Consider the following 23611-nt stretch of genomic DNA (forward strand, 5'->3'; position numbering starts at 1 on the left):
TTGTGTTGAGAAAAATGTTGTTCACATATGTGATTAAATAAGAACTTTAATTAGACTTCAGCAGATGTTGTCGTTGGAAAAGGTAAGGCAGGGCTAAGGAGAGGGACCCTGCCAAAAATTGCTGGAGGATTACTCAAGTGAGCAGCATCCGCTAAGCTAGACTACCTTTGTCTACATTGTTGTTTTTTTTATATTATTGAGAGCGACCAACTTGTCATTGGTAGTTTTCCGTTTACCAAAGAGGGATCAGGCCTTTTCCAGTCGCCCCTACAAAGCTTTTCGTTATCCCCTCAGTAAGGTAGTGGGTAAGCAGGATTTCCGCTTTTGCAATTCACGGCGGCAGTGACGGCACATATTATTTTAATACGCTTGCCAGACTGTGTAACACCAGTTAAGAACGTGGGTGTGGGGTGAAAAAACATCCACCTCTGAGTCTAAAAGATGTTTGTGGTGAACCACGCCTGCACCTAAAACAAGGCTCGAGGAACACATGTACTTTTCCTGCACATTGTGTCATTTCAGAAAACTTTTGAAGTTCAATGAACTTTGGCACATTTTGATTCCTGTCTGACTTGAAACCTAAATCCTTTGTTTTGAACTTGTTGAGGTGCTACCCGAATGGTTTTCCCTCCCCTCGGCACACCTGGTCCCCTTACGTAAGCCACATGATGGCATGTCACGTACCAAAACACACCCAAGAACCAAACATTCACGGAATGGTCCTCTCAATAACAACGCTTATTCTGTTTTTTAGAACATCTTAGACTCAACATGTTTGCAAACTATTGTTTACTGGCACCGTAGGCAAAGTTATCTCATATTTGAAATTGTTATAGTTTTATCTTGCCTATTTTCTGTCCCTCTTTAAAACTAAACCAGCGAAACAGATTATTCTTGCTGCTTTATTGTGTGACTGCTCCTTTTAGCTTCTGCTGAAATGTATAGAATGTAAAATGCAAGAAACTCTGATCGCAGTAAGGACGAAAACAAAAAATGAATCCCGCTTGAGCTATTTATTACAGTTATTCAGTCATTATTTAGATGATTGCATATAAACCACTCAGCAATCAATAAGTAGAGCATTTTATTAACAATTAATCTGCAGATCACTTATTTAATTAATTGTTTTTGGTTTGTTCTTTAAAATGTCTGAAAGATGCGACAAATGCTCATCACAATCTTCTACAGCCCAACATGGTGCCACCAGTTTACAACTCTATTATCACAATGAGAAGGTGGAACAGCTGTTGCCATTTTTTATTAAAATAGTACTATAATGATATACAAATACTATTATATAATACTTAATCATATGTCAAAATAGGTGCTGATTATTTTTCTGTCAATGGACTTAATTTATTGATGTTTCAGACACTTTGTCAGTTACTTAGTCTGTTGAATACTCAGTTGACCAGTTGAACCTGTTACTGGTTTGTCAACATTTTTTTAACAAAAATCATTTTTGTTGCATATTTGTTAATCAAGAACATTGTTAGTTTTCATGTTGTCTCTAAATGTGTTCGCTTGTCATGTGAAACTGAAATAAAGTCCCAAAAGAGGTTTAAAGTGATGATTAGTCACATTATTGTGTCTTTTACAGAAAGAATAGGCCTTTTTCACATCAGACATTTTGACTTGTCAGAGTAATAAAATCACAGGTGTTACTAATAACATAAACACTGTATCTGTTCTATTCAAGTGTCCCAGTAAGCCCTTACAGCCATCATTATGGTTGTGATTTACACCTGTGTGTTTCCCTCTGTGACATGTCACCATTAACTGTGGAGATTCATGTCTAATTAGCTTGAAAGTGTACAACAAAACACACATCTGGTTGATTTGCATTTTTTAAATACATTTAGTATAAAGTCACAAAGTGTCATTGTTGCAAAACATCTATGAAGAGTAAATAAATTAATCATAAGGAATGCAATAAAAAAGACAACTGTGGTTAACAGTTATTTTTGTGTTACAAGGTCTTACAGTTCAGGTCGGGTTGCATTGTTTTTCTTCCTGATTTGACTTTGCAGAAGATAATAGCGTATTCAGCTCTGCTTAGGCAAACAAGACTCGGTGATTGTGAAATTTCCAGCCTGTAAGTGCCAGGATATGAACATGTTAAGCAACCTCAACATTCAGTGCCAACGCTGAGTTGCTCTTTTCGTTGCATAATTTCATCATGTGTCGCTGGCATTCATCCAGTGGCACCAACCAGCCTATATTTTAGAGCAGCAGCCATTTCTCTTTTGGCTCATAATAGTTACTAGAGACAAGCTCCACAAAGGCACTGATCTGTTGCACTGCATGGCTATTATTCTGCAGACAAAAGACAGTCTTATGCTCCTATTTTCAGCCCCAGGGACATGAGGGGTGGGGGGCTTAATGTTTTTATGTGATAGCACTTCATAGCCACCCTGCAAGCTAATTAACTATGTGTTTTTGTTTTCATATTTCAGCTCCCAAGAAGAAGTTAGGCCAATATCTCCTTTCTACATGAGGTAGGCCTTCTTGCTTTGCCTAAGAAAGCTGAAAGAATTGGATGAGAGTATGTTGTTTTGGCAGAAGCAGCTGTGTGCTGCCGTAGTGCATTATCATGGGAAACAATGGAAGTAACAGTTGGAGGGAAAGCAGGGTGCCGTGCACATGCAACAGTTTGCTTACCACTGTTTCAGTTATTGTAGCAGAGGCAAACACAGCTCATGTTCCAGAGACACCACCCAATCAAAAAACACCTCTGGGTGCAGCCACACCCAGAGGTTTAAGATCATTTAACATTGTAGGATGAATAATAAATTAAGCTTAAGCGATTTGTCGGCAACTATAGATAATCGTTTCGATCATTTTTCAAAGATAAACAGTGAAAGAATGCCAAATATTTTCTAGCTCCATGTTCTCAAAAGAGAGGATTTTCTGCTTTTCTTTGGATCATTATGAACAGAATATATTGGTTGGATCAATGGGTTTTTTTCAGTGTTTTTTTTGCCATTTTGTAGACTGATGACTCATCAAAAAGATTTTATAATTAATTTAGAAAATAATTGTTTGTTGCAGCCTCAATTTCTGACAACATCAAAGCAATATTCATTATATTTTAACATATTTAATATAATTTCTTGTCTTGACATTTTTCATTATTGCCAAAGATAAAATTAACCTATTACAAGTGCATGAAATGTCCATACATGTATACAACATTCAGTAAACCTCATGTTTTTGCATGTGCAACTGATAAGGTTTCAGTACACCCTGGTCACACCTGTGTACTAATCACCTGTTAATCATCAATGACCCTACTGTCATCGTTTCCCATTTAGCCTTCAGTTTATGTTGACCTAAAGCCTTAAACTCAGCAGCTTGTCCAGCAAGTGTTACCGGCTGGTTCCTCAGTTAATCATTTGGAGTTGGCACATTTTGACTGGAGTGTTGTTTGCTGATATGACCTTAGAGCTGATAAGGCTCCAGACCAGGGCGGCTGTTTGTGTGATCATGCCTTTTATTGTTTTTTTCTAAAATAAATAGACGCAGGACAATAGTCAGAGTAACCAGAATAATACACTCAGAGCTAACAAAAAGAGAATGCAATACAACTTTAAATACACTTTATGATTCATATTTTATATGAAATGGACATCCAAGCTTTACATAGTCTGATTAAATCAAGTAACAACATGTTCTTTAATGTTTTTAATACAGAAAATAATACTTTTGTAGCTTTTGCAAAATTGTATTATACTGTTCGGCAGCAGTAAACCTGGATATAACAAAAACAAACTTAATATGAACTTTGACTGGATCATCTTGTTGCTTGGTTACAATGTAATAAAACACAAATCCTTTTCATCCATGATGGAGGGTCAAAGGTCTCAATTAGTGCACTAATCCAAGTCCTAGGCATGTGGTCAGTCATGAAGTCAGCTATGAACAGTATGTGTAGTAAATAATACATAACAATAACCTGTTTAACTGTGGTATGGGATCTATAATCTCTTTGTCTGCATTACATAATCTCTGTGCTCAGCATACCTTCTCAGTAAACTGGAGATGACAAAACTACCCACATTTTGCAAGTCACATGTCAGCTCATTTTAAACAATTTAACAGGTCTATTATTCATTACATGACATGTGCAGACACATGTGTGCATGAATATAAATATATTTGGTATAAATGCATATGATACCACAAATAGGAAGGTTTTATGTTTTGCATGTAATTAGTCATAAACCAAACATTCAAATATTGACCTGATGCCAGTGCTAGATGACAAGTCAGGGGATCCCCAAAATGATTACAATTAATCCTCAGGGGTTCATAAATGTCTTTAAAAGTTCATGATGATCCATCCAGTAGTTGTTGTGATATTTCACAAAAAAAACTAAAATGTCAACCACATGGTTTCACTAGAGCAAAAGCCAGGGGATCTCCAAAGTCTATTGGCTTAATCCTCTGGGGACCATGAATGTCTGTACAAAATCCAATAATTGTTGAGATATTTGAGACTGGACCAAGGTGGTGAACTGACTGACAGGCAGCATTGCCGTTCATAGAGCCGTGCTGATAGCATGGCTAATAATTAGTTGGGTTTTTTCAGCCTCTCAAATGTGATACATTTCTCTGTTTTATGTAATTGTAAACGTAATATCTGTGAGTTTTGGACTGTTTGTTGGGCAAAATAAGCTCTTTGTAGATGCTGTCTTTGGCTCTTTTATTCTGTAAACTAAAAGGTCAATCAATTGTGTACAGATCAATTGCTAATGAACTAATTTGTCACAGCAGTAGTCTGTGTCATCGCTGAGTGACTAAGAGTAATGTTTGTGATACTTCCCTCTCCCTTTACCTCTCTCTGTCTCTTGCTCACGTTCATCAATGACTAACGCCATGGCCTGCATGTACTTTGTCACATATGCACCGCTCAAACTTTCTCTCTCTGCTGAAGTCTACTGGCATTCTTGCACATACAAAGACTCTCAGGCTGCCACATGGGAGCTCAACCTCAGCCAATCAAAATGGATCTATATATCCATATATCAGCATAATTTTCTTGTGTGTGTTGACCAAAGACTCTGAAGGTCCTGGCTAGTGTTTGACTGTGGTGTAATACTGAATTACCTGAATTACCTGAATGGATGCTCCTGGGTACACACTGTGGGGGATTTATGCTTCTGCTTTAGATGCGTTGGACTTGTTTCCTCCTTTTTGTTTTTATGCCTTAAAGAACACTTGACTTTAAAACCCTAACACAGACACAACGACGGAAACATATTATTTTGTTCTTACTATTATTTACGTCGCAATTTTCTTAGTTAGAAGGTCCTGAATGAAGTAATTATACAAAGCAAACTTTAAGCTCTTGTAAAACAAAGACTTGCATTGCTGGCTTTTTAAAATCACACTCTGCAAAACAAAAATAACACAGTTAAACTGCCAGACCTCTCATTTCATTACAGATCTGTCTTAACAGCTCAGTGAACCTTACTGACACAGTAAAACTGAAAAAAAGAAAAATTGCTGCTGACTGGTAAAATTTCACAAATTCAACAATCGTATTTTGAATCTGTCAAAGAAAATGAACTGATCCATGATATTTCTGAAAGGAATAGTTCAACGTTGTGGGACATATTGGTTTATTCTTCTGTTATATGCTTTCCTGACAAAAGTTAGATCAAAAGACTGATACCACTCTCCGCCTGTTAAATATAAATGTGCTGCCAGGAGAAGCGTCACTTATCTTAACTTAGCATAAAGGCTGGAGAAAGGGGGAAAACGGTGAGCCTGGCTGTATCCGAAGGACTAAACCATTTATACCTATGGGGGTTTATGTGTCAGACTATTGCCAAATGCAGTTGACTTCCTGTAATCTCTGATGGTTCTTTGGAAAAACCTCATGATGACGCCAAGACTGGTGAGTTTGCCGGTCAACAAGCTTTTAGTGGAAAGCTTTTTTCGAAATGACACCATAACTTTCCCGAGATTCACTGAAATGAAACCACTGGATTTATGTGCTGTGAGTCAGGTTTCTACTTGCTGAGATACTGTGGGTACCTAAAGATGAGTGCAAGAACGTACTCCCACAGAGGGAAACATTTATGGATTCAGCTCAGTCAACTTTGACCTTGGACATCTGGTGGACAGCAGATGTGGGCATAAACACAGACCCCAGACAACCCTGACATTACAAATGGAAAACAGGTTGGAACCACAGAGTCGCCAAAAAGTTTCCTCATCAGTGTCCTATCACCTACCAGGCTCTTCTTCTGGACCTGGTAATTATCAGCTAATATATATGGCATTGATGGCATTGCCCCAAGAATAAATACCATGCTGGTAAATATTAATAAAAGAGAAATCCTCCTCCTGCTGCCTTGATGTCTTCCCTATAGGCTAAACATTTTTTAACCACATGGCATCAGATTCTGCAAATAATCAACACTTCTCTAGTTCTCTTCTCTCCGGCTGTTTCCCACAGCCCCTGAAAACTGCAGTTATTAAGCCGCTCTCAATAAAGAATAATCTAGAGTCTAGACAACTCACCAATGAACAATTACAGACCTTATTTTTAAGTTATTTCATTGAAAAGGCTGTTTTCCAACAGCTTATAACCTTCTTGACCCCAAACAATTGTTTAGATGTTTAGTTAAGGCCTTGAAGGACATCTACATAAATGGAAATGTATCAGATTTGGTGTAGTTAGATCTCGGTGCTGCATTTGGCAATATATTACCTGAATGACTGGGAAACTGGGTAGGACTTATGGTTTGAATCTTATGTGAAGAACACTTGTGTGGATCAGAAATCACACATCTGAGGGGCAAATTACAAATAGAATTTCCCAATTTGTTTGTGGTTGCTAAACTTTCACAAATAAGACATAAAGAAATTCTTTAATTCTTAAAGCTTCTGCAAATGGTAAAAGAGCTCCTGTGTTACTTGCAGATATTTAAATGAGGTAGTATGTAAACATTTAGTTTCTCTGCATCTAGTCGCTCAGGATTTGTAGCTCGCAGTCTGAACATTTAATTTTTCGACGATTTTTTTTTGACGATTCGCTCTACTGTGTTACTGGAGCAAAGTCAACATTTATACTTCGCCACATGGATAATAAAATCAGACGCAAAAAATGGCAAATTGCACTCAGCTGCAAAATGTTTTGGGCGTATTTACGCTGTAATATCACTAACACAATATGTTTTATTTAATTGGTTCACTCATCCTGGTGGTGATATTGTTGTTTTGTTTCTGGTGCAATATAAGCCATATGTTTGTGCACATTAAAAAAAAAACGTAGTCAGCAGGTGCTGCACCAAAAACAAGACATAGAGATACACAACAAAAGATAATCTTCTTCAGACTTCTGATGCAATGGCTCATCCCTCCTGCCTTATGGTCTCATTTGCCAGTACTTCATGACTCAGACATTATTGCAAACCAGGCGACAATACTGTCTCATATTAGAGTGGATTTACACATTTGCATCTTTAGTTAAAATAAGTCGGTGGTGCAAAACTAATTTGGTGTTCTCATCCCCAACTTGTCAAATCCTCGTCGCTTCCCTCAGCATCTGATACTGACTCATAAGGCGCCCTTGAGTGTCTGTATGAGACGGACCAGGCTTTCAAGTAACTTCAATGTGAACCCATCAGCGTCATTATTAGACATCATTAGATGCTCCGTGTGTGATGACGTTGTATAAAGACCAGAAACTGGGAGGGTGGATAGATCAAACAAACACGAGAGTTTCATCCAAGAGACTGCTGTTAGTGTCCCATGTGAAACCGCGTGTTGTTTGTGTTCACAACTTTACATTTCCCTCTCACTTTAGAAACAGCTGTTTGTGTTGTTTGTTGTGTTCACAACATTAAGTTTCATTTTAACTTCACAAACACTTGATCTTGTCCCATAAGTGTTTTGAGTTGGAAATGAGAGCGGGTTGGTTGTCGATACTGTGCCAACCTGAATAGTAGATTTGTACCTGAACAGAGTTTGTGTATTTCAGAGTCATGGAAGTCCTCTACAGTCCAGAACACCATATATGGAGTTTTTGTAATATTTCTTTTACCCACACATCTAGTTTTCATACAGAAAATTGTCCAAGCACACAGAAAATGGTCCAAAGAATTTTTTTTGTCTTTTGCGTTTAACAGTTTTATTAGAATCAAATGTGTCAGCCAATTATGTGGACACATTAAAATAACTTGTTAAATCTAAATATATTTGAACAAATAATTCTTAAAACAGTCATTCTCAACAAAGAGGCCTGTTCTCCTACAGGGCCCCAAGATAAATCTGATTAAAGATAAAGAAAATTACGTATAAAATTGTGTTTTCTGACTTCCTTTAATTTATGCATTTTTCTCATGAAATAAGGCTACATTTAGCACTCTAAAAATCATTTTAATTAAACTGTGAGAAGTAAAAGTCATTCTTCGGTTGCTCACAACGGTCTACACAAAGGCTATGACCTGGGATGAGGAGTCACAAGTAGACAGCGCTTTGTTTCAAAGGGTCACAATCCAGTAACATTGGGAACCGCTGCCTCAAACTATAACAGTGTCAGTGTTAAAATTGCAACATAGGACATGGTACATTTCTCCAGGTCTCATAATCATCTTCCCCTAGAACATATTCCAGTTATATAATGGACCCTCTCATCAGTTTTATATCAAGAGCAGATTGCAGAATAGAGGTCAGTCCTCAAAAGTTTTGGATAGATCTTGAACCTTCTGTCATATTTCAGGGCTTAATGTGTCCACTGCACTTGATGGATTCATGCCTTTGACATTTGCAGGCATTACGGTCTACGGTTAAGTCAACATTAGTAAGCCATTAAAGCTTTTTCTGTTGCTTTAACCTGTTGCGTTCAGTGTCGAGTCTATTATTAGGTAGTGGGCTAATGTTTTTCCCGCTGTGCCCGGAGATAATCGAGCGGTTTAGTCTGCAGCCTCTGGAACACCTGTGAGCCTTAACGGACCTCACTTTCACTCCTCTCTCTGCCTCTGTTTGTTCCAGCTGAATAAATGAAAGTGAACTGAAAGTGAAGGATCTCTCTGGTCATGAGCACAGATCTTAAAGCCATTAAAACATTTACAGACCCATGTTTATGATTTGAATTAGTTAAGCTCATCAAAAGGATCATCTGGATATCACACCGTCGGGGTGTGCCACTTCTTTCATATGATTCCCTGTCCCGGCCTACAGCTTTGATAATGTGCATGTGTAATCAGTCCACGGCATTTTACACAAGTTCTCCACAGTCACCTTCACAGTGTACCATCACTCCGTTATTATCTCTCCTTTTTTGAGTGCACTCTGGAAAGCTGTGCTATTACTGTCAACACCACTGTTTATGGAATATCTCCTCAGGTCACCCCTATACATGTTGAGGTATCTGTACGCCAAATGACGAGGTGCTCAGATTTACTGTCCAGTATTTTGTACTGGTTTGGTTTAGAATATGGACAGAATCTATAAGAAACCGGTGGGACAAATAACATCCTCTATAGCAAAACAAATGGAAACCGAATCACTGACAATTGTACTTTGGCTCTTTAGAGTTCTGATAAGAAAAGTTCTCGACTGTAATAGAAGAGAAAAAGAACAGTTGCCAAACTGCAAAAATTGTACTGTTTGATGTTGCCTTATATTTGTATATATATATAGTTAAATATATATATATATATATATGTAGTTAAATATAGGCACACCCAAATAGTACAACTATTGCTTATTACTGCAGGTAACATGCCATGTGAACGACTCAAAGAAAGATATAGATGAAGCCAGAGATCAGCATGAAGAGTATAGACCATATACTCTACTGTAAGACTTAGAGGGGTAGTCATAGAAGCCGGCCACTTAGCTCTCAGAGGACCTACTTATGCTCCGAACACAGCTGAAGTTAACACTCACTCATGCACACTAGATGCCTCGATCACCTAGGGCCAGAACCAGGGCCTGGGGGGATTTCTCAGCGTTGCTCAGTGACCTGTTATGACCACCTGTTTCCGTAGCTCTTACTCTTCTTCCCCTCTTGTTTTTATTTCAGTAACCACCTCTCTCCTGTCCACTTCAGACCAGATGTGGGAAAGTAAGTTCACTTTATTACTGTCGCCATAGTTTATTTAAAGATAATGTCTTAAGTTTGACTTATTATGAAACTGTTATTTTTCTTGGTCCTTCAGTTTTCTGGACAGGACAATTCGTTCAGCGGTGGAGCAGCACCTCTTCGATGGAAACCCTTTAGGGGATGAAAGTTCAGAGGACTGTGAGTTAACCCCACGTCCACCATCTGCAAAAGCGACGCCATCTGCCCGACAGAGACGTCGACACCAGAGAGAGCAACAGGAGGAGGCACTGAGACACAAAGAAAGAAACAGGTACAAGGAGTCTGTTGTTGTCGTGACGTTGGTAGTTGAGGGCACCAGCATGAGATTGGTGGCGGTTTGTCTTTAGTTGCAACACTAAAGTGCACTGCAAAAGTCTTGTTCTCATCACTCCATCTTTGTTTTCATTAAAGTCTTATTTTCTCCTAATAAAAGGGAAGAAATCTGCTAGTACAGTGAGAGTAATCCTACTGTTTTGTTATGTAAATTAAGTTATTTTTTCTTCATTCTAGTGCAGAATTATTTTTCTTATTTCAAGATACAAGAAAGTATTTATATTGGAAGCACATATAATACAATAACATGTTCTCCTTCATATTTGCTTTTTATTACCCATCCAATGAAAACCCCATTCAACCCACCCGTCACCCGCTGAACCGTTATAGTAAACCACATTACGACAAAACAAAATAATAATACAAAAATTGGAAATAAATAGACAGACAGAAACAACTCAGATTATTTTTTTTTAATAATACTGTGCCGGTAAAGCACAGTAAGATGCCATTCAGCCCTAAAGCCTGACCTCAGGTTCTCACTGCAGTGCCACTACTTCCAGTTGGTGTGTTTGGTGACAGTAAACACTTGTAAGGTTTCATTCTGTGCGGTAAGCTCGTCCACTGAGACACAGCACAGTCATAACAACTGGAGTCATCGCAGTCAGAAACTAATCCTTGTTGATGGAGATGTGCTAGAGTCTGAGAGTGAGACGTGGATTAGAGGAGTGCATCAGTCCAAAGACGGCAGCAAATGCCAAGACCGTGGACAGTAAATAGAATTAGCACAAAAGCTAAACAGCACATGTAAATGAGTTATCAGGATGACCTTGGCATTTAGTTTCCTGAAGAATTTCACCCAATGTCAAGCCGATAAAGACGGACCAAAGTGTACAACAGAGAGAATAAGATGAACAGTAGATCACTTTTTTCCTCACCGTCCTCTTTTCCATGAGAGCAGAGCTTCGTCCGTCCGAGCCGACACCAACAAGGAGAACATCCCGTTGAGCAGTGGGAGTGGCTCGGGCAGCGTGGGGGAGGACACAGGCAGCAGCAGCGTGGACTCACAGGGAGGCCAGAGTGGTCACGCCGAGCGAACCCCCAAAACCAAGAAGTGGAAACACAGCCCGACACTGGTGCAGCTCACAGATAACCAGGACGCCCACACAGTGAGTCATCTCGCCTTTTCTCCTCGTCTCTTCCTATCTGTGTGATTTGTCAGCATCTTTTGGTAGCATCTCTCACACTCGTGTTTTTTGACAGCTTTCTGTCTCTGCTGTTTTAATCTTTTCTCTCACTGTGACAGGTCAGTCGGTGTAGGTCAGCTGATCACCTCAACAACGTATGTTTCTTTCAGTTGTTTGTCCCAATATCATGGCTACTTTAGATTGTAGTGAATTCTAAAATTGATGCCACCGATCTTCTCCCCTAATGCACCTGTGGTGCAGATTGGTTGCTAAATCAATCAGCTCAACCTCCCCGGCATCCTTATTTCTGACTCACTGCAAATAATTGTCAGTTGCAGTTAACAAGAATCCCTAAATGCGGACAGCGGCGAGTTGGAAGATGACAGGAAGCCAGATGCAGCTGCCTAATGGTTCCCTGACATTCTCATTGTACAGCGGCTTGTACTATGCACCACGCCACACTAATTGTAAACCACTTTTTCCAGAAGCAGTGCAAGTGTAAGGGTCACTTTTGAGTGCACAATTAGCTGCCGCTTTTATCCTCTGAAGATGATGATGCACCAGAGAGCAACCTGTCAACAGTTGTGCAGTGGGTACTCGACACCACAATGTTGAGCACTCAGTATTTGTATCATTTAAAAGGGAAATGATTGAAATACAGTTAAACATTTTGTTAGTGAATGTTACTTTCATATTTTGGTTGTTTTCTGAAGCCTCTGAACGTTTCATTGTCTTCAGTTCCCGTAGTTAAGTACGAGAAATGATCAACAGGTAGAGATGCTGCTCTCAAGATTTGGAAAATAACAGACCATACCTTCTGGTTATTTTGTCTATACACAGTTTCTAAATTGAATTACCACAAATTTGTCATACATACTGTGATTTGGTTTGTGGTTCCGACTGAACTTGATGTGTCAGTACACCAAATACCGAAAGCTGACATTAGATTTGACTCTTATTTACTTTTTCTTTGATCGTAAAGTTTAAGATTTAAATCAACATGTTGTCCATTTACACTGTATATTATGTAGGCAAAGTTATTGTATTCATTTTTAGAAAACATTAACCCATTTTACATTTGGTTTCTTTTGTCAAGATAAATAAGGGTATTTGTAAGAAAACATGTTTATATTTGTTTTTAGTATCGTATCGATACATGACTATAAGTTCAATTAATCAATTAGTCAATCTGCAAATGATTGATTGGCAACAACTTTGATAATTGTTTAATTGTAAAAGTCAGTTTATAAGAAAAAATATATAAAATATTCCAGCTTCTCAAATGTGAAGATTTGATTTTGTCATTTTAAATGAAATATCTTTAGGGTTTGGATTGTTGATCTGACAAAACAAGTTCTAATATTTTACTGTTAAAATTATTTTATAGAATAGAATCATCAGCAATAATCAGTAGACTAATCAATGATAATAATCCTTAGTTGTAACCCTAAATACACACTAGTACCTACATCGTCCAGGTTAAGAGTGCCAGTATGATCAGATGATAAAATACTTGGTCAGCTACCTCTCGCCTGCCAACCAAGATGCAGTGAGTCATACCCAACAGTTGTATTGTAGAGTCTATACGAGGAGTGTGTGAAAGCATGAGGAGGACATGGTGTGAACCATGTTGCTTCAGTAACATGATCCAGTCTCCACAGACTCTTCTTACACTGCAGCTGCATGAAAGCAAGACCGATTATAATTCACACTTGGCTCACACTTAATTTAAAGTTCAGCACTCTCACTTACCCTCAACTGAATCCTTATGCCAACACTTTATGTAACAGGGCAGATGACTGTCGAAGCTGTGACACACTTATGTTCTATAGGTGATAGCTGGCACAGTCCTGATTGGCCAGACGACCGTGGTGCTGAGTGCTGCTATCAGCCACTCAGCACCACGGTCGTCTGGCCAATAAGATTTGATGTTAGCGAGTGTCTGTGTCTCTGTCATGTGAGCTTGTTGTGTCAAGAGCCTCTGAGAGTAATTAGGAGCTCTGAAAGCGTCTTGGGTGTTATTTCTGCTACTGTTTATTGTACAGCAACACAACATGATGGAATATATACAGCATTGGTTTTATGTGATCTTTTTGATGAAGTCAATTAAAGTTTGTGTTGTGTACAGCTACTTCAATACTTAATAATTAACACATTTTATGGTTAAATTGCACCATTCCACTGTAGTCTCCAGCCTCTGTGTGTCTTTGGCTTTAGTGTCTCTGTGGATGTCAGTGTCGATCGGTTGGTCCACCACTTTGGTCCAGACTGAAATTAATATCTTAACTACAGGATGGAGCGCCATGACATTTGGGAAAGACATTCATGGTTTCCAGACGATTCATCACAATGAATTGAGTTTTCCTCTAACTTTTAGGTTCATATTTGTGGTTTTGAGTGAAACTCCTCAAAAACCATTGGATGTATTGCCATGAAATCTGAAGCAAAGTGAAATTGTATTTCAGTCTTCATGGTTCATAAAAGCAATCATGGTTCCTTGTTTAACATTTCATATAATATGAGCGATCTTTACACATCAGTATATCAGCTTGTTCAGTACTTTGTAAGCCTCTGTTTTGAAAAGTGCTTTACAAATATAGATTCGTAGAAATTAAAGCATACTGTTAAAAACTTACTGTATATTGACGAATAACACCAGGAACCTCTAATAACAAACCCATGAAAGACTTAAATATGAGAATCCAATAAGGTTTATACAAGCTGTCATTGTTTTTCATTGGATATGCTTATGCAACATAACATTGTCACATTTTGATGGGAAGACTGGTCTTAAAATCAGCTATGTAGATAATCCATGTTTAATTAATGTTTGAATTGTGTCTTTTTCCAGTTCAAGGAATGTGTTGGTGAGAGACCCGGAGCGAACCACATGGAGACATTTGAGTAAGCTCTTAAAACCTTAACTTGATCCCTTTGAGAAATTTTATTAAAGTCATTGAAGTTAATCGTTTTTTCTCATCACTTTCTGCACCAGTTACCTGAATGTTTGTTTTACATTGATAAGCTACTGGCTGCCACTATCTTAAGTGATATGTTTGGCATACTGTGATGTTTATAGCGTACACTTTATCTGATAAAGACAGGCAGCAAAGATATACATATGTGGATGTAAGTGTAGTATGTGTATGATAAACTATCTTGGGTTGCAGTGATCAGTCAAAGATTCTTTTGCTAAAGTGGTTTCTCTGTTGGATTTTTCAGGAATGACATTTCAAGAAAAGATGGCATTCCTTCTCCTCAATGGGTAAGTTGAAGTTCAAGATTCCTTTCCTATGAGCCTCCATTTGTCTGTCAGGTTATTTCGTTTTTCAGTTCTGCTCCTTCCTCTTCTTACACGATGGATCTGTTCTGGTGCATCTACCACTGGAGAAAACTAGAGAGACAGATTTTTGGGGAGACGTGTGTGAGAGAAAGGGAAGGGCTGGATATTGAATCTCAATACTTTTTTGGCACTGACTGAAATGCGTCAGCATTTTATTAAAAGCTTACTCAGACTTGTACTTGTCTTTAAAAAGACAAGTATTATTATTATTTGAATTTTCCCAATTCAAATAATAATTTTGCAAGTTTTAGGCTGTGCTATTTGGGCAAAGTTCTTCTTTTGTTTACACAATATTAAGCATTTGAAAGTTTATAGAGAAAAAGGTTTATGCTCCTTCAAATAAAGTATAGCACAGGTATTGTTTTGGTATCTGCACTGATACTGTAAGACATGGAAGAGGCATGGAACCCAAGGCAGTGGATTTAAAAAGAAAGAAAGAAATACAAAAATAAAATAAGCTAAATTGAAATCAAACAGCAGAATAAAAGAAATGTAGCACGAGATGAATAAATACCCCCAGACTTAACAAAAAGCAGTTGCAAACAGAAAGGTTTATTACTTGAAAAAGCTCTAACCACTGATGTTTGTTTTGACCAGTGTGATACTAACCTTCACAACACCATGTTGCTCTAGTACTAGTCAGTGTTTTGTGACACTTCCACAACTGATTTGTTGAACAGAAACTCATCTGCATGTTTCACAGAACATAACATTTCCTTTTTGACAATGGGACATTTAAGAGTTCTTGCAGGGATTTTCCCACCGTTATTCTTACACAAACATACAGTAGTTCCTCAGCCAGCTGTTCAAAACACTGTGGAGAGTCTGTACTACTTTATGTAGCTGTCTGTGAGAGCACAAAGAAGCGAGTCACCTTCTCCATCTGCTCGTCTCCAGTTTTAATCTGGACCAGCACCACTGAACAGAATCATGCAGCCGATACAAATATGGTGAATCCCTTTCCAAGCAGCCCAGATGGATTTTAGTAGCAGCTCAGGCTGCAGCTCTGCCACCACCACCACACTTTGCCACTGAGCGGCCATCTGGAGCCGGCATGACGCCTGACGCCAGTCCAACAGCCTCTCAGCTGGTCTGGGGTTATCACACAGACATGGGTTACCATCAGGCCATCTTTGTCTTCCTCTAAGCTGCAGTTAGTTAGAATAATTAATAGACTGATTCTGTGTGCAGCATGGTGACCTCTTCACCTGCAGCTCATTTAAAATGTTTTCAATTACATTCCCTTAGTGTATACCTGCTGTTAATTTGACTTAAACAAAGAGGATTTTGGTGATCTTGAAGAAATTATGAAGTCAGTTTTGATAACAATTTAAGTAATTTCTCAAGCACAAAATGCGAAACATTTTTTGTTTGCATCTTCTCAAATGTGAGAATTTTAGTGCAAATTCCATATATAATTGAATATATTTGTGTTTTGAACTGTTAACAAAATAAAATATCACTTTTAACTCATTGGAAAAAAATATATATTTTATGAACTCAACAATAAATCAATACTTGCAAAAATCATCAAAAAGATTGATAGATAACGAATTATGTATTCTGAGTTATTCAAAAATATTACAGGACAAACACTTCCTCTGTTTCACACCTCTGTTTCGCAAGTTTTTTTAAATTTCTGAAACACACAACACCCTAATCTCAGTGTGTTGTCGTGTTGCATGTCTTAGTTTGTCAGTCTGTGTCTTGTTGAAGCTTTAGTCCCTGCAAACAGCCACCGTCAGAACATGTAGTACCCTCACCATCAGAAAACTGATAGTTGGAGGAGACCACAAATTTTGTTTTGCAGCTGATAACTTTTACTTGATGAGTTTGTGTTGCAAAATTACTCACCTCAGAAAGTGCATGTGTTTGAGTGCATGTGTTTTTAAAATGAGTGTGTGGAGAGCGCTCCACCACACGTAGATAGTGTGGGAGAGCAAAAAGAAAACAAAGCTATCAGACAGGAAGCTTATGTCAAGCCAAATCATCCACATTGTGTCTGTGGGTCCAAGGTTATATGCTGTGTCAGTAAAATGCCCCTTAAATTCCTCTCTGTTTGTTTGTACACTGTGTGTAAGCCCCTCAAACACAGCTTAATCATTGTCATTGCATCCCCCCTCCACACACACACACACACACAGAATCCAAAGTGTTACTCCTCAGAACATCTTGAAGGGGGTTTACATTGTACTCTCTCTACACTGATGACTGATGCCAGTGATTCAGAGATTGATTAATCAGTTAAAACAAGCTGGACCAATTAATCATCAACTCTTACAAAAATGCAAGTCTTTTATCAGGCTACCTTTAAAGTGTAAATGCACCCACTGCATAATTTGCTCTGATTATAATGCTACACAGTAGTTACGGGGGAAAGAATGTCAACACTAACACCAGCATTGATGTGTTTGCAGCCTAAAAACAACATGTCCATAGTCATTTGCATATAAAAGGATTTGACAGCAAAACTGCAGCTTGCTGAAGAAACCTTTTGGCCCCTTATGAAGTCCCAAAAGCAGATGAAATAACTGTGGATGGAAGATGTGACGAGATGTTGTTCATTCTCAACATCTCTTACCTCTGACACTCATAACACCACATTCACCCGGTGGTCTCTTCTGTTTCAAAGCCTAATGAGTCCATACTTTAAATGCGTGACGGTAGCGCTTAAACAAGAAGCCACATAAAGCACATTAGTTAACAAGCAACAAGTTTCGAACTAAGCAGACGCAAACGGCTAATTAACAACAAAGTTCTTCTTTGATCAAGAACTTCCTGATTAATACAAGTTACTTGAGAACAGACTGATTTTATGTTAATAAACCAGGATGTAATGACAAGTCTATAAATATCTGTTAATCTGCGTACGTAACGCTGTAATTCACTCGTGTGGATTGTTCTTGATTCATTCAAAAACAAGGTGCTACTTGGCACAAAATAAATAACCTTAACACACCTCTGAAATCACTACTTGAGCATGAAAGATCTTTATTGATCTTGAAAACAGTAGTTTCTCTAAAAAAATCAGTTTGTTTGTTTGACTGGTCATTTGTTTGTGTGCGCACTGGGCCTAGAAGCTGATACAACTGAACATCATTGCTCTTCATGTTATTTCGAGGGATGTGTGTGTGGATCTGTGATTAAAGGATCTTGAATATTGATTGAGTGAGTCGGTGCAGTATGTACTCATTCATGTAGGCGCTGAGGGACATTGACAGTGAGAGCCACTTAGGGGACATGTTTTTGCTATTGTTGATCACAGTCTGCATGTTCTCTGGACACTAATGCCAGTAACGATTCTCATTGCATCAAAGTTATTGCTCCCCTTACAGACGAGGAGATGGGAGAACTCACTTCAGCACGAGAGCACACACACACCTGAGACTAATTATGCTGCTGACCACTAATCTCACATGGAACTGCCAACAACAACAACAACTTAGTTTCATGTACAAAAAAAACAAAAACAAAAACAAGGGCTGCTGTGACCAGATTCAAGTGCACCCCTTCCAGTAAGCCGCTTGTCTGTGGCATTTCATGAGGTCTGGCAGCAGTGTGCCTTGATCTGTTCTTCCTAAAAATAGCTTGGTCCCACGCCCAGGCGGAGGAAATGGGACCCCACAGAGCTGCTTAAATGATCCATGGACACCTTCTTAAATCATGACCTGCTGAGTGGCTTGTATTTTAACATTATACGCTAGTAGAATTTGATCACACTGCTTTGAGGTGGAGTCTGAGAAAGTTTGAGAGGGAAGGACTGAGAGGAAGAAGAAGCTGGTGGGCGATGATGGGTGAGCAGTGGGAGAAAATAAAGGAAGTAATGAGGTGCTGGAGGAGGAGGCATACATGTAGTTTGTTTCTCTTCAGAGAGAGAGAGAGAGAGAGAGAGAGAGAGAGAGAGAGAGAGAGAGAGAGAGAGAGAGAGAGGAAAAATCACCCTGTCAGGCTACGTGTGCTAGCTCACGAGCTGTTTGCGGTTGTTGTTTTTTTGTCCTCCCTTCCTTTCCACCCCTCCCCTCTGCTCTCGCTGCTGTGAAACAAACAAGTCCAGCGCAGCGCTAGTGTGGGGAATACATGCACATGTCAGGGAGGAGAGAAAGCGTGGAGGACAACTGTAGAGAAAATGAGAGAGGGAGGGGGAGAGAGAGGGAGGGAGGGTTGAGGGATTCCAATGGGTGGAAGACGAGGCGGAGCCAGACCTTCCCTGTTCTCACACACACGCACACACACACTCACACACACGCACACACAGTCAAAGACAGATGGGCGGATGGGCGGATGTTTTCACCACCGAAGCAGCCAATCGGGAGCAGGGAGCAGCCCCCTGTCTCAGGGCTGGGCCGGTCCGTGGGAGTGTGTGTGTGTCGCTCAACTTAAAGAGTGTTGTTTCACAGGCTGGTCATCCGTCGTTGAGCGCTCTTTTTTTCTTTCCCCCTTTTTTCTCTCATGGTTGTGCAGACGTTCAGGATGAAGATCCAGGAGTCGCCCGTCACTTGTGACACGGGGAGGGTTGGCGGAGAGGTGCGAGGCTCGGACCCGGACCGCGAGAGCTGCGAGGACGTGCCTCGGCTGGACCTGACAGCGCTCACCGAGGAAAACAACTGGGGAGGTAAAGCTTCAGGGCCGTCCAGCTGTCGTTCACGCGCTTAGATTGCTTCTCTTGCATGTGGTACTTTACTTCAAATAGGCCCAACGCTGTTTGCAATTCACACCTTTTCACACAAACATGCTCGGACGACCCCAGCTCTGCACATGGGTGTCTGGGTAGCAGCTGCACACCTTCTGCTGCCGCTCCTCCTCATCATCATCATCATCATCTTCCTCCTCCTCCTGATGCCTCTACTGCTTGATTTAATTGTGAAAGATCCTCTTAAGTCCTATAGCCACCTATATCTGGCGGAGAAACACACTGGAGACGCGCTTGTTTGCCTGGCTGGGAAGATAAGGCAGTGCTGCAGACAGTTTGTTGCTGTTGAATTAGACCACATGGGAACCTTGAATTCATCTTTCAAGAGAAAATATGAAGATGTAGCTAACTTTAGAGCTCCTCTTGTGTTTTTATATAAAGAGCATTATTTTTTTATTTTTACCAGGATGTCTCAGTTACTTGGGACTTTCTTGCACTGAAATGTTTCCAGACTCTGCTGCTGCTGTTATTCCCAGTCAGAAATCAATCATTAAATGGGAGATTGATTGGTGATAACAGTGTACCAGATGACCGACTTTAGAAACTTCGGAGAGTTTACTTACCCAAGTTGAATTTTTCAGTTTAACTTTGACATTGTGAATGTTTGCTCTGTCACTCCAGGAATTGTGATGGTGATTTGGCATTCAATGGCAGCTTTTGTATGTTATTACCGTGTTTATGCAGAGGTGTTGGCGTTTGTGCAGAAAGGAAATCGTGCACGATTGCAGTGCACTTGAGAATGTGATTGTTTTTGCTAGGACGTTGCGACACAACGGAGGTGGGCGGAGGTATCTGCGTTGAGCAGCCAAAGCCAAGCACTGTTCACTGGAATGATAGCCAACAGGTCCATTTCTTACAGTGACATACAGTTAAAGGGCATGTTGGCACATGTTTTGACATCTCTCCGCTGCAAACCTTGGTCTTTACGCCCACTTACCACCTCCACTGTTTCCTGTCTGATGTGGCAGTCAGAGAAAGATTTATTCCATGCAACAAATCTCTCAACTTTTAACAGCCTCATGGTTGGAGCTTGCATGTTTCGTGGAGCTCTCTAGTGGCCAAATGTGATACGTGAAAAACAACAGAGGTCTGTGAGAGCTTGTTGTTGTTGCTGCTGTGTAGCACTTTGCAGCACGAGCATGTCAAGTAATTCAATATTGTGCCTGAGCCAACTAACTGTTGAATCGGTACCGTCTAAAGGTGTGGTTAGTTGGTTAAGCTCTCTTGAGTCTGTGCACGGTGTCTCTCATTGTGCTTCCTTGAAATTTAAAAATTAAATTAGCTTGAAGGAGGACGTAGCAGAGGGCAGCTTTGTCCTGTTTGTTCAGGGCATTTTCAATCCAGATGGCTGTATTCTGCGCTGATATTATGAAGACATTTAGTAGTAGATCACTTGCCTGTTGTTTTTTTTAGTCTTGTCTTTTTGCCTCTTGTTGAATCTGCTTCCTGTACATTCTGTCCTGAATACATAGCTGAGTTTGTGGCAGCGAGGGCGCCACAGTGAGCCTGCATGATTGGCTGTGACAGGCTGTTCATACATACAGCTTCTCCTTTAGGTGCATGAGATGTCAAACGCATCAGGTCCTGTGAAGCATGAGAGCGGGGAGGGCTTGCTATTTGCACAAACTGTAATTGTGTAAAATGTATAGTGCAAAGTTGAACTTGTGAGTTGTTTGTGAGTTGTATTTTTTCTGTGTTGCTGGTATGTTTATTCTTCACGAAGGAGAACCAAAGAGGGATTTATGTTGTGGCAAAACGAGCCAGCCTGAATAAGCGGTTAATAAAGCTGTATAATGGTTCTGTTAGGGGATGTGTTCTTACTGTACAGAACAATGCAATACAGTACAAATGGGCTTGCGGGTGGGTGAGTCCATTAGGCAATGGTGTGAGGCCTTTGTCCCAGTACACTTTGTGCCAGCGCCTGTCATGGTGACCTGATATTTACCACTGCTCTGTCCTTGTCTGTCTGCCAGCGATGGCGGAAAGACATTAACGGGCATTTCAACAGGAAGAGACAAGACTCTGTAGCTCATGTGCCTTGTTAATTAAGGTTTAGGGAGAGGCTTGTTATTTTAATTTCCCATATTTACTGCAGCAAGAAGGATGCATGCTGGTCCTTTCTTTGCTTTAATTCCTTCATCTTGTCCTTTACGTCTTCCCTCTTTTCTTCTTTTCTTCCTCTAGATTCTCCGTTCTTTAACACCCCTTTCCTTGATTTCAAAACCATTTTTCATCCAAGTTGTTGTGATGGTAAGTGTTACGTTACATCACCTCCAGAGAGAAAGAAAGAAAGACAAAGCTGTCTGAATGACCTTTTCCATGGCATGGCAACATGCTTGAATGATCTGGAACATTGTGGCGAGCGTCTCACACACACACACACACACACACACAGCAACCTTTAGTGAAATGGCAAACTGGCATGTTTTTTGTTTCATTAGTTTAGTTAATCCTGAACCATCAGCGAGCGGTTGATTTAAAGGATTCATTTCAAATGCCATGGAGCCTCAGTGGCCAGCTACAGCGCTCTGCACTCTGAGCTAGATAATAGACCTCAAACGAAGACATTCGGTGCGATTTAGAGTTTCGCCTGCTGCTGTGAGCGAGCGCTAACATGCCAGAGAGTTGCTACTTTATAAACGGCACGTACCTAAAAAGTACAGGAGGACCCGCGGGACCAGAGCTGGAATTTGAGCTAAGTTGCTTCTCGTATGGCCCAACTCACCCAAGCTAAGAAAAATAAGTTATGTGCAGTTTTAGACTGTCCATACATATTTTCTTGTGTGTTTTCTGACACTTTGAACGTTTACACCGATGGTTGGTTTCCCTCAGAGCTTGTTTTCTCTGCCTCCATCTCTCCTCCCCGTGCAACAACTCCTCTGTATATTTCTAGAGTCCCTTGACACCTGATGTTACAGGTCCCACCTTTTCCAGGAAATCTACTTTATTGTTCCTGCCGAGTTTCATGTTTCAATATAGTTTCCACAGAGTTTTCCCCTTCTTATTATAACAGGGAGCTGTGATATTTCCCAGTCTAGTCTTTTTCTCATGCACACGTGCTCGGACAGACACTGACTAGGTTTATCTCTCACCATGCAGAGTGGAAACTAAAACACAAACTCATCAGTGTACCTCTCAACAGGGGGTCGCGTCCTGACATTATCCCACAGAGAGCCAGGCATTATTAATAGCCCGGGGATTGTCAGGGGTATCTGCATGGCTATTTTCACCAGACATAATTATTACCAGAGTGAAGACTGTGACCAGGGGATGAACGGAGAGAGGGAGGGTGGGCGTGTCTCATCCGCAGTTTCAAAACAACATCTGTGACCGTCGAGGCCCAGAGGAAGTTTTTTCGTCCCACCGCAGTTTTAGAGAGAGCAGCGTCATCATGTCCAGTGACATTCACGTCGCCAGATAGGATCCAAAAAGATGTTGGCAGGGAAAGAAAGAAATGAGCTTATAGTGTATTGGAAGAGAATACTGTAAGTGCTGATCTTTGGAAAATGAACATATTGCTGGACCTTCTCAGAACATTTTGAGCCATCTTGTATGTTACTTAGTGTTAAAAAAAGGTTATAGCAGGAAGGAAAATACAGGTTTCACTTTAGAAAAATACTCTCATTTCCTTTATCAAACACATTTTTCACTGTTGGCAAAGAGCTGCAACAATTATTTGATTCCTCAATTGGCAAAAAAATAAATAAAAATCTGCAACTATTTTGATAGTCATATTTCAAGCAAGAAAATCAGACATTTACTCATTTCAGCTTCTCAACTGTGTGGATTTTTGTGCTTGTCTTTGTCTCATGTGATAAAAAATTCATAGCTTTGGGTTTTAGACTCTTGGTCGGACAAATCAAGCCATTTGAGGACATCACTTTGGAGACAACACAAACTATGATGGCTATTCACAACTATGTTTGGACATTTTGTAGAGCAAAGGATTATTGATTAATTGTGAAATTAATAACCTGCATTTTAATCAATAATAGAATAATATGAAATATTAATAA

The 23611-nt window shown here is 39.9% G+C and overlaps 1 protein-coding gene across 3 annotated transcripts in view; it reads left to right on the plus strand.

The window, feature by feature from the left end:
- The window catches only part of fam13a (family with sequence similarity 13 member A), a 53695-nt gene that overhangs the window by 22803 nt on the left and 7281 nt on the right, over nt 1-23611 (plus strand). For 2 of the 3 annotated variants that reach the window (XM_068726674.1, XM_068726676.1), the window contains exons 9-16: nt 2457-2498; nt 10043-10084; nt 10179-10373; nt 11337-11544; nt 11682-11717; nt 14414-14466; nt 14785-14827; nt 19367-19517. In XM_068726674.1, coding sequence (XP_068582775.1) covers nt 2457-2498; nt 10043-10084; nt 10179-10373; nt 11337-11544; nt 11682-11717; nt 14414-14466; nt 14785-14827; nt 19367-19517 — 770 coding nt within the window. The remainder of the gene's footprint in view (nt 1-2456; nt 2499-10042; nt 10085-10178; nt 10374-11336; nt 11545-11681; nt 11718-14413; nt 14467-14784; nt 14828-19366; nt 19518-23611) is intronic. The other variant, XM_068726675.1, reaches the window with a different exon arrangement.

Source organism: Cebidichthys violaceus, unplaced genomic scaffold (assembly GCF_023349555.1).
Source record: "Cebidichthys violaceus isolate CVI_PGR_0920_01 unplaced genomic scaffold, fCebVio1.0.p SCAF_4, whole genome shotgun sequence".
Taxonomy (NCBI): Eukaryota; Metazoa; Chordata; class Actinopteri; order Perciformes; family Stichaeidae; genus Cebidichthys; species Cebidichthys violaceus.